We start from the raw sequence: 12,203 nt of genomic DNA, 5'->3' as shown, positions 1-12,203 counted from the left end.
ATCTTTAGTCCCTTGCTGGCTCCCAAGGCAAAAAATGGTGTAGCACCCACCACTCCCCCACTAGGAAGGGCTGGCTCATGGGACATAGCAGACCAAATTTGTGAATCAATAGCTGAGTCAGCCTTAAGGCTGCATTCCCCTTTCTCCCCCATTTCCTTGGGTAGTAGATACCTCAGGCCCCCTTTTTCTGTAGCCAATGATCCTGAGGCCTGTGAATTCAAAAGTAAGATGGAGGAGGCTGCCAGTCCTTGCAGCTGCAACTTCTAACTCACAGTGTTGCTGTCACGATTCTTTTCCTTTGTGCCTCTCCCTTTTGATTGTTGTCTGGCCTTCCCCTAGTGTCCTCAATCCTAGAAGATTTTTTTCCAGTCCTTTTCTGCCTGTCTTCTAGCTATTTTTCTGGGAGAAGAGAGGGTCCCATGTCTTTCTATTCTGCTATCTTCCTAGAAATCTAATAAAATGTAATCATTAATATTACATAGAAGTTATTCTGTTCTAACTAGACTAAGTTATTTGGTCTTATTGGCAAACCATAATAGACTAAGGGATTTAGAATCTAAAGATAAGATATTTATTTGTGCTTAGTAATGAAATTAATATCTGTGATATAATCAGAATACCTAATCAAAATAAACGAAGCATAAATGTTATTTTAAGTATGGTATTTTAACTAATATTCTTCAAAGAATTATAATGAAATTTAGTAATGGTATTAAACTAGACGTGAGGTCAGTCGAATTTGATATTATCTTATATGCCACAGTTTGGTCCAACCAATTGTTAATGGGTAACTTTTAGGCTGTGGTAGAGAGAAGTACACAGTGATTACTAGTTTCCTGAATATTTTTATGATGATGAATGTTTAATTGTAGAAAAAGCCTTTTTAGCAGCAATGCAAATGATTGTGAACTTATGAATGTATTTCCCTTAATTGACCCTTTCCCCAATAATAGACATACAATAAGTGTTTATTAAATGAATGAGTGATGTTTTTTGAGGATTGCAATCTTGGTTTTCATTGATAATCTGTATTCTTACTATTATTAAATCTTTCTCAGTTCTAACATTGGCCTGAATTCCTAAAATTCTGAATCCATAAGTGTCTCTAATTTTCTAAGCTAAAAATTGTATAGTTAGTAAAAAAAGCATTCACAGGCACTGTGCTAGGAAAAAACATTGTGAGCTATGAAATGAAATATTAGATATTTATACTTATTATTAGATACTTATAAAATATAGGAATAATAAAATAGAAATTAACCATCCCTAGTAATTTAAGTATATCTAAACTAAAATCATGAGGAAGCACTCTTCATCAATATGGGTGGTTAGAATTGAAATTATTTAGAATTTCCAAAGTCTATGAGAATGTGGAGAAACAGTTACACTATATATATATTTATAGAAGTATAAATTGGTACAGCTTTTTTGGAATGGGGTCCAGTGGTTGTACCTTTTGGTGCAATGTTACAAAATCTTTAAATGTGCAACAGTTCAGTAGCTACCTCGGAGTACTCACATAAGATTTACATGGAATTAACTTGTGGTGAATTTTTTTCTACATTCGTTATGTATCATGAGGTAATGATATATTCTTTTTTTGAATTTTTTAAGAAGCTTTAGATTACACAAATGTTACATTTAAAAAAATATAAGGAATTCCCATATTCCCTACTCCTTCCCCCTCCCTCGCTTTCCCACATCAGCAACATCCCTCATTAGTGTGGTACCTTTGTTACAATTGATGAACACATAAAGACCAAAGATTTAAGTCTCTGGGACATATATTATTAAGTATCATATTAACTATAGGTTCAGTTAAAAGGGGAAGAAGAGCCCTGTGTAGAGAACTTATAAATGAGCCTAACTCTATTACACTGGGGAGCATAAATTCCAAAGTAAGGCCCACTGACAAGGTACTAAATTCCTGAGCTATCTACCCTGCTTATAGTTTCTGGATGTCTCTAGAGCCCTCCGGAACCCTGCTATTTGAGGCACTGTTTACTGAGGCAGTCAATGAGATCCTGCTGAGACTTTAGTAAGTGTAACCTCTGGAGTGACCTCTCGATTCACTTTGAAATCTCTTAGCCATAAAAACTCATTTGTATTTACCATTTCCCCCTTTTGGTCAAGATCTTTTTCCAGATGCATTGCTAGTTGGCACTTGGTAATAATCTATCAGTGCCAGGGAGACTTATCCCTGGGAGATATGTCCCACACTGGGAAGAATGATATATTCTGATGTAGAAAAATTTTTTGATACAAGAGAGAAATCATTACATCTCTAAGCAGTGTATATTGTGTGTATATTTTAATTTAAAATTTTCAAAATTTACCTACACTCTATACCTACCAAATAACAACTCCGCCTTTCCCCCTTATCCCTAACCCTGGGAGCCTGTAATCTAGTTTTTGTCTCTACAAATTTTCTGTTTCTAGATATTTCATATAAGTTAAATCATATGTATTTGTTCTTATGTGCCTTGCTTATTTTACACAGCATAATATTTTTGAGGTTAATCCATGTTGAAGCATGCCTCAGAACTTCATTCCTTCTTATGGCCAAATAACATTCCATTTTGTGTGTATGTATCACATTTTACTTATCCACTTATCTCTTGATATATAATTGCATTGTTTCCAACTTTTAGCTAATATGAATAGTGCTGCAATGAACATTTCTGTACAAGTATCTGAGTCTCTGTTTTCAATTTCTTGTGTTATCTACCTAGGAAGGGAATTTCCAGGTCATATGGAAATTTTATATTTAACTTGAAATGAACTGCCATACTGCTTACAATTCATGAGGGTGCCAGTCTTTCTTCATCCTTGCCAACACTTGTCATTTTCCATTTTTAAAAAAATAGCTATCCTGGTTGGTGTGAAATGGTTTCTCATTGTGGCTTTCATTAGCATTGCCTTCATAAACTGATTATGTTTAACATCTCTTCTGTTTTTTTTTGTTTTGTTTTTTTTTTGTCCATTTGTATATTCTCTTTGGGAAAATGTCTATTGAAGTCATTTGCCCGTTTTAAAAATTGAATTGTCTTTTTGTTGAATTGTAAGATGACTTTGTATATTCTAAAAATTAAGCCCTCATCAGATCATTTGAAAGTATTTTCTCCCATTCTGTTGGTTGTCTTTTTTTTAACTTTTTAGTTTGAAATATGTTAAAACTTATAGGGAAGTTAAAAAATAACACAAACCTCATACAGAGAACTCCAAATACTCCTATACCCTCAGATACCCAGATAGAATAAGTTTACATTTTGACACACTTACTTTATCATTCTTTTCTTTCTCTCTGCCTATCACATATCTATTTACTTAATAAATAGTGTTTGAACACTTGAGGGTAGGTTTATATGTCATGCTCCTTGAACACTCCATACTGCCATGTACGTATCCTAAAAAAAAAGGTTGTTCACTTACGTAGCTACCTTAAGTACAGTTACCAGTATTTCAAGAAATTTACCATTGATATAAAGCTTATAGTCAATATTCCAGTTTTTCCATATATCCAAGTAATGTCCTTTTGAGCCTTTTTCCCTCTGTTGTTAGATCCAATACAGGATCACATATTGCATTTAATTGTCGTTGTCTCTTAATTTGCTTTTTGTGTGTGTGTGTGAACATAATAAACAACACAAACTTTCCCATCTCAACCACTCTCCAGAATACCATTCTTTTGGATTAATCACAGACACAATGTTGTGGTATCCTCACCACCTTCCATCACTAAAACTTTCCCCATTCCCCAAATAAAAACCCTACACCCATCCTGACTGAGTTGGTTCATACCTTAACTGAAATAATCTCATCAAAAGGTCATACCCACAGAAATGGAGTAAGTTTAAGAACATGTTTTTTTCTGGGGTACATAGGTCCAAATCACCACACTATATAAGTCTGCATATTCTCTTGTAGTTATCATGGAGCATAAATTTAACATACTAAATCTATAACAATCTCATTTGCTAAGATATCTTAATTTCAATAGTAGTTCTTATCACAAACTGTATATTTATACATTATGTGTCCAAAACCATGTTTTTGCCTTATAGATCCTGTAAGAAGTAAAAATACAATAGTACTGGCATTTATATTATCCTATGTCATTACCCTTACCAAAAGTTGTTATTTCTTCATGCATCTATTATCTAGTATCCTTTCCCTTCAACCTGCAGAACCCCCTTTAGCATTTCTTATAGGGCTGGTTTAGTGGTGACAAACTGCCTTCAGCTTCTGTTTTCTGGAAATGTCTTCATCTCTCCCTCATTTATGAAAGACATTTTTGCTGGATATTCTTGGTTGGAGATTTTCTTCCTTTAGCACTTTAAATATGTTATCTCCTGCCTTCTTGCCTCCATGGTTTCTTTCTTTCTTTTTAAGATTAATTGATTAATTTATTTTTATCCCCCTATTCCCCCCAAGATTGTTCTCTTATCTGTCTGCTCATTGTTTGCTCACCTTCTCCAGGAGGCACCAGGAACCAAACCCAGGATCTCCCACATGGGAGGCAATTGTCCAAAGGCTTGAGCCACATCTACTCCCTTCAGGCTGCAGCGTCTGCTGGCTTGTGGCATTTACTCATTTAGGTGTTTGCTCACATCACAGTGGGGTATGGTGTCTAGCTCGTTGCAGCAGGTATGGGTTCTTCTTCTTTAGAAGGCACCAGGACCCAAACCCAGGACCTTCCATGTTGTAGTCGGGCGCCCAACTGGTTGCACCACATCTGATTCCCTCTGTGGTTTTTGATGAGAAATCAGCACTTTATCTGTTTGAGCCTCCCTTTTACATGACACATTGCTTCTCTCATGGCATTCCGCATTCTCGCTTTATCTTTAGTATTTGACAGTTTTATAAAACGCCCTGGCATGGATCTGTTTCAGTTTTATCTTGTTTGGAATTCTTTGAGCATCTTGGATGTGTATATTCATGTCTTTCATTACATTTGGTAAGTTTTTGGCCTTTATTTCTTTGAATACTCTCTTTGACTCTTTATCTTTTTTCCTGTTTCTGGGGTTCCCACAGTGAATATATTGGTATTCTTAATGGTGTACCACATGTTCCCCAGGCTGTTTACTATTCTTTATTCATTTTTCTTCTCCTCAGACTGAATGACTTCAATAGTCTTATCTTCAAGGTCCCTGATTCTTTTTTTGCAAGCTCCAAAATGCTTTTGAACCCCTCTAGAATATTAATTTCTGCTTTTGTGGTCTTCAGCTCTTTTTGGTTCCTTTTCATATAGTTTCCATCTCTCTATTGCTATTCTCTTTGCGTTTATCTTTTTTTTTCCTAATTTCCCTTACTTCTTTGTCCATTGAGTATATATAGGACTATTTTTTTAATGTCTTTGTCTGGTATGTACCAGGTCTGGTCTTCCTCATTGATAGTTTCTGATGCTTTAATCTTCTCCTGCCTTGGCCATAATTTCCTACTTCTTTGTATGCTTTGTGATCTTTTGTTGAAACCTGCAAATTTTCTTAATATAATAAACTTTATTTTTAAAGAGGTTTTAGATTACAGAAAAGTTACATTGAAAGTATGAGGAATTCCCTCTCCCACACCATCCCCTATTTTTTTAATATAGCAGTACAATTTATTATGATATCTGTAAAATCCACTAATTTGAAAGAATGCACATTTAAAAAACTGATTCACTTGTGGTAAGGACTAACCTACCTACAGTAATAATCTAAAAAATAAAACCATCATTGTGACATTTATCAATACTTCCCACATCTGACAAATACTGAAGGAGGCAACTATCATTGTTATAACTTCTTTAAAGCGAAAACCTTAAGCACAAGTCAGAATTAAAAGAAACTTCAGAATGTTCACATTTGCATGGATTTTCGGCTAAGCTTTCAGAGATTCCACTGATAACAAAATCACAACTTTGAATCAAAATGAATATTTAAGTCTTGTGACAAACTTTCTCTATAAAAGCAAGAAAAACAGAGTGAATAGTAAAAGCAGAATATTTCTAGGCGAGAAAGCAATTACTTATTTCCTTCATCATAAAGCAAAAGTCAATGAGTGAACATTTTAATAACATAGACCAAGTTATTTACTATTCAAGAATTTCCCTTTCAGTTTATGTCTTTAAAATGTATCCATCCATATATTTGGATTAAATAAAATTTATGCATCAAAAACATTTTGCTCAGAATTCTAATCTTAAGTATAAACCATAACTTATCAAAGCATAGTCCAAACACTGTAGAATAATGCTACCATCTAGATTTATATTAGATTTATATGCTTTGCATGAAAAATTTATCTTACAAGCAGAAGTATTGCCCAGGTTCTCCAGAATAAGTGTTCCTATGTCTAAAACTTTAATGATAATGGAAAAAGACAGATTCAAACATTAGGTTGGTGCAAAAGAAATTGTGGTTTTGCATTGTTGAAATTTGTTGTTTGATATTGGAATACATTCTTAAATAAATGTGGTTATGTTATACATCATTTTAATATGCATTTCTCGCTTTTTTTTTTTGCTAATGACTTATTACTTGCTATTTATTTTATTTTTTTTTAAGATTTATTTTATTTCTCCCCCCCCCCCCCCCCCACCCCGTTTCCCCCTGTTGTCTACTCTCTGTGTCCATTTGCTGTGTATTCTTCTGTGTCTGCTTGTATTCTCATTAGGCGGCTCCGGGAACTGATACCCGGACCTTCTGGAGTGGGAGAGCAGCAATTACTCTATTGCATCACCTCAACTCCCCATTCCGTTACTTCTTATTTTCTCTCCTCTGTGTCTCTTGTTGCGTCATCCTGCCGTGCCAGCTCTCCACGTCAGCCAGCACTCCTGTATGGGCCAGCACTCCACATGGGCCAGCTTTCTGCATGGGCCAGCTTGCCCTTACCAGGAAGCCCTGAATATTGAACCCTGGACCTCCCTTATGGTAGATGGGAGTCCAACTGGTTGAGCCACATTCGTTTTCCTATATTTATTTTAGACTGTGGAAATGATGTTAGACAAAAAGCAAATTTGAGTGAGTTTCTTATTTGAGTTCAAAATAGGTCATAAAGCAGTGGAGACAACTTTTGCAACATCAACAACGCATTTGGCCAGGAACTGCTAAGAAACGTACAGTGCAGTGGTGGTTCAAGAAGTTTTCCAAAGGAGACAATAGTCTTAAAGATGAGCATAGTAGCTGGCCACTGGAAGTTAACAATGACCAACTGAGAGCAATCATCGAAACTGATCCTCTTACAACTATATGAGAAGTTGCTGAAGAACTCAGTGTTGACTATTCTATGCTCATTAGGCATTTAAAGCAAATTAGAAAGGTGAGGGAAGCAGATGTGGCCCAACTGATAGAGCATCCACCTACCATATAGGAAGTCCAGGGTTCGGTACCTGTGTGGTGAGCTGGCCCATGTGCAATGTTGCTACACTCAAGGAGTGCCGTGCCATGCAGGGGTGTCCGCCACGTAGGGGGGAGCCCTATGCGCAGTAAGTGCGTGCTGCAAAGAGAGCTGCCCTGCGTGAAAAAAGCTTAGCCCCCCAGGAGTGCTGCTGCATACTCAGAGCAAGATAACGCAACAAAAGAGACACAGATTCCCAGTGCTGCTTGACAAGAATACAAGCAGACACAGTAGAGTACATAGCAAATGGACACAGAGAGCAGACTATGGGGGGGGGGGAAGGGTGGGAGGCAGGGGGAGTGAAATAAATAAACTGAAAAGGTGAAAAGCTTGATAAATTGGTGCCTCATGAGCTGACCAAAATTCAAAAAAATTTTGTCATTTGGAAGAGTTGTCCTCTCATTCTACGCAACAACGTTGAACGATTTCTTGATTAGATTGTCATATGTATGAAAAGTGAGTTTGGTATGACACCTGGCAATGACCAGCTCAGTGGTTGGACTGAGAAGAAGCCCCAGAGCACTTCACAAAGCTAAACTTGCACCAAAAAAAATAGTCACATTCACTGTTTGGTGGTCTGATCCACTACAGCTTTCTTAATCCTGACAAAACCATTATATCTGAGAAGTATGCTCAGCAAATCAATGAGATGTACTGAAAACTGCAATGCCTGCATTGGTCAGCGAAAAGGGCCCAATTCTTCTCCATGACAATGCCCAACTACATGTTGCACAAACCAGTGCTTCAAAAGTTGAATGAATTGGGATATGAAGTTTTGCTTCATCCGCCATATTCATCTGACCTCTCGCCAACTGACTACCACTTCTTCAAACATTTTGACAACTTTTTGCAGAGAAAACGCTTCTACAACCAGCATGGTGCAGAAAATACTTTCTAAGAGGTCATTGAATCCCGAAGATTTTTACACTAAAGGAATAAACAGGGAAGTGGACTTGGCTCAACAGATAGAGCGTCCGCCTACCACGTGAGAGGTCCATGGTTCAAACCCAGGGCCTCCTGACCCGTGCGCAGTCCTGACGCGTGCAAGGAGTGCCCTGCCATGCAGGGGTGTCCCCCGCATAGGAGAGAGCCACCCAGCGCAAAAGAAAGTTCAGCCTGCCCAGGAGTGGCAGCCGCACACAGGGAGAGCTGATGCAGCAAGATGACACAACAAAAAGAGACACAGATTCCCAGTGCCTCTGACAAGAATAGAAGCGGACACAGAAAAACACATAGCGAATGGACACAGAGAACAAAACAACTGGGGCAGGATGGGGCGGGGGTGGGGGGAAGGGGAGAGAAATTAAAAAAAGGGAATAAACAAACTTATTTTTCATTGGGAAAAATGTGTTGACTGTAATGGTTCCTATTTTAATTAATCAAGATGTGCTTGAGCCTAGTTTGAATGATTTAAAATTCACAGTCCAAAACCACAATTCCTTGTACACCAAACTAATAATTCATGCTATGCATTTTCCTTCATCAGACTTTGGTAAAAACAGAGCCATCTGAACCAGTAAGATGGTAGCAGAGCTCCTAGAGTCAGCTCCTGCTACAGGGCAGTTAGTAAACACCCAGAGCTGTCAGAAGCACTTGTTTGTGGGTTCCAGGAGACCAGAAGAGCATCCTGGAACATCCTTGAAGAAATGGAAGTAGGAGACTGCCCATTTGCAGAAAAGATTCATAAGTAGAACACTCCACACCATGGAGACTGGTAACCATCCTCCACTGGAGGCATAAGCTTCCTTGGGTATTCCGCGGCTGGAATTGGAAGCTCTGCTTCCCAAAAACTGGGGAGGAAGAGAGGGTTGGGCACCAGCTTCATCTACTGATTAATAAATTCAGTGGGTGAAAGTATAATCCTGAGAACACCTAAAATTTGAACCTGTCCAAGTAAGAGGCTGGTAGTCTCCATCTTAACTCCACGCCTGGCACTAGATGAAGTGGGGCAGACTGAAAATCACAGTGCTGGTAGGAACCAGCTTCTTTCCATCTAGGTCAGATTGCAGCTCTAGTATAAGCCCCTGCCTCACCTTCAGCAGGGAGGAAGCTGGAGAGATCTATGCCAGACACTCCTGGAAATTGTAGGCCATGCCGCAGAGGGCAGTAATCATCCTACTTTGTCAGTGCAAGCCACTCCAGGAACTATCCTATCCCCGGAATTGGAAACTCCCATTTTCCAAAAACAGGGTTTTAGAAACAGAGATGATTGGCCACCGATTTCAGCTACCGATTAGTAAATTTGGCTGGCTAAAGAATGACCCTACGAACAGCTTAAGTTTGAAACTGTCCAAGTTGGAAAGAGGCTGATAGCTGCCATTTTGACTCTGCCCTCAGCATGAGGAGAGCCAGGCTGACCGAAAATCACAATGATGGTAGGGACCAGTTCCTTTCACCCAAATCGGCCTGCAGCCCTACCCTACACTACACTGGGCAGCAATCTATGTAGTGTGGGTCCAAGATGCCTGCAGTTGCCCCTGTAGGCTTCCGATTTTCAGTCTGTGCCAGTCAAAGATACCACAGTTACCTGGGTAGGCTGATGCAGCACCTGCCAGTCTCCTCCTTGCCAGAGGTGGGGCTGAAGCCTAGTCTAGGCCTGCAGGCCGATCTAGGTAAAAGAAACTCGTTCCTACCATTGCTGTGATTTTTGGTCCTGGCTTCCCCTCAGACCAGGGTGGAGTCAGAATGGTGGCCACTGGCCTCTTTCTGACTTTGGCAGATTCACACCCCAGATGTTCCCATGGTTATATCTTAGCCAGCCGAGTCTACCAATCATTAGCCGAAATCTGCAACACACCGTCTCCTCCTCCCCTGATTTTTGAGAAATGGAGCTTCCAATTCCAGCCACAGAATAGCTCCTGGAGCGGCTCAGGCTGCCAGAGTAGGTTAATCACTTGCCTCCATGGCTTGGTTGGTAATTTCTCAGAGAGGCTGGCAGAGGTCTCCCCAGCTTCCTCTCTGCTGGAGGTAGGGCTGGGGCCTAGGCTAGAATTGCAGTCTGACCTGGATGAAAAGAAGCTGGTCCCCACCAGCACAGTGATTTTCAGTTCGCCTCACTTACCCTCTTGCCAGGCACAGATTTAAGATGGTGACTACTGGCCTTTTTCTGACTTGACAGTCTCAAACTTTAACTGTTCTCAGGATTATACTTTAGCCTGCTGAATTTACTCATCAGTAGCTGAAGTTGGTGCCCAACTGTCTCTTCCTCCCCCATTTTTGGGAACTGGAGCTTTCAATTCCATCCACAGAGCAGCTCCCGGGGCAGCTTGTGCTTCCAGTGGAGGATGGGCACTGGCCTCCAAGGCGTGGAGTGCTCTACTTAGGAGTCTTCTCTGCAGATGGGCAGTCTCCTCCTTCCATTCCTTCAAGTATGTTGCAGGATGCTTTTCTGGCCTCCTGTAGCCCCCAAACAGATGCTTCAGCTAGCCCCAGATAGCTGTGGGTGTTTACTAACTGCCCTGTAGCAGGAGCTGATGCTAGGACCTCCTTACTCTGCCAACATCTTGCTGGTTGTCTTGATCATGACTTTTTAATAATTGAATTGGAAAATTAAAATATATCCTTGGAAATTATATTATCAAGGTGAATTAACTGCCGAGAAGAAATATCTGAGGTTTATAATCATGTTTGCTTTGACTCTCAGTGGAGGAATCAGACATCATTGATCTGGAGAAACGCTATTGGTTGCTGAAGGCTCAATCCCGGACTGGACGATTTGATTTAGAGACATTTGGTCCATTGGTTTCACCACCTATTCGACCATCTCTGAGTGAAGGTAGGAGTCATTTCATTTTCTACAAATGTTCATTGGTAAACACACCTCAGTCTACCTCTTATTGCTGACTAACACATTTTAACTCTTAAAATGCCATGTTATAAGTTTGCCTTAACCTTGTTATAGGTTTGCAAGTTTGTTAAGTAGTGTAATGGGAAATAAGATGGTATTCTAGACCTGGTCTTCAGATTCTATTTGTGCAACCTTGCCTAAATTAGTTTCTCTCTATATATTTAAATATCTTTATTTATGAAATAAATTTCACCAAATCTGTGGATATGAAATTGTGCTCCAGTGAGGTGCCTCAGCAACTGGTGCTGTAGGTATTGGGGTAGTGGCCACTGAATGGGCAGAATTTCAGGTTTCCACACATGATGCCACTTCTTCCTCAGCTAGAATATCTCTACTTTTTTTCTCTTTTGCATAAGAAGGTTCCACTGCTGTATCTTTCTCGAACAGAAAGTTTAAGAAATCACTCTTTCCCTTCAGGACATGAATGGTTCTTGCGTTCATGATGTCAACATTATTTTCACCTTCTGTTTTGACACTTGTACCATTCCTGTGTTCTTTTGACCTATTTTTTATTTTCTTTATATGGTAAATGTAATTTACCTATTTGAAAAAAAAATCACTGGACTAGACCTTCTCTTGTAGCTCTGAAGTTTTTAAGTGTCCTGAATTTTCTTTAAGGAAGAATACAAAGAATAATTAGGTATACTACCACAAAAACTCTCCCCACTTCACCAGTGCAGTTGTGTTTTTACTTTTTAGAATTGGAGATTGATATTTTATTTGGAAAAAATGTCATTCCAAAATTATATTTTTATAAAATATTTGAAATCCAAAGGTATTTTCTTCGTGCTCTTAACTGTAACTAGCACAAAGAAAATACGGCAGTAGAGAATCTCTTGTAAATTCTTTGTTTTAATGAAATGGTTGGAGGCTTAATAACATCACTGTCTGTCTTTGAATATTTATTTGAGGAAAAAAGTTCAAATTTCTTCCTTTTTTTCCTTTTACTTCTCAGTCTTTCTTGGTAGGTATAATA

The 12,203-nt window shown here is 39.0% G+C and overlaps 1 protein-coding gene across 1 annotated transcript in view; it reads left to right on the top strand.

The window, feature by feature from the left end:
- USP32 (ubiquitin specific peptidase 32) overlaps positions 1–12,203 on the top strand; it is a 274,526-nt gene that overhangs the window by 162,062 nt on the left and 100,261 nt on the right. Inside the window, exon 6 of the mRNA XM_004462051.2 lies at positions 11,024–11,155. Coding sequence (XP_004462108.2) covers positions 11,024–11,155 — 132 coding nt within the window. The remainder of the gene's footprint in view (positions 1–11,023; positions 11,156–12,203) is intronic.

This window comes from Dasypus novemcinctus, chromosome 21 (assembly GCF_030445035.2).
Source record: "Dasypus novemcinctus isolate mDasNov1 chromosome 21, mDasNov1.1.hap2, whole genome shotgun sequence".
NCBI classification, from domain to species: Eukaryota; Metazoa; Chordata; class Mammalia; order Cingulata; family Dasypodidae; genus Dasypus; species Dasypus novemcinctus.
This window is presented reverse-complemented; position numbering and strand designations above follow the sequence as displayed.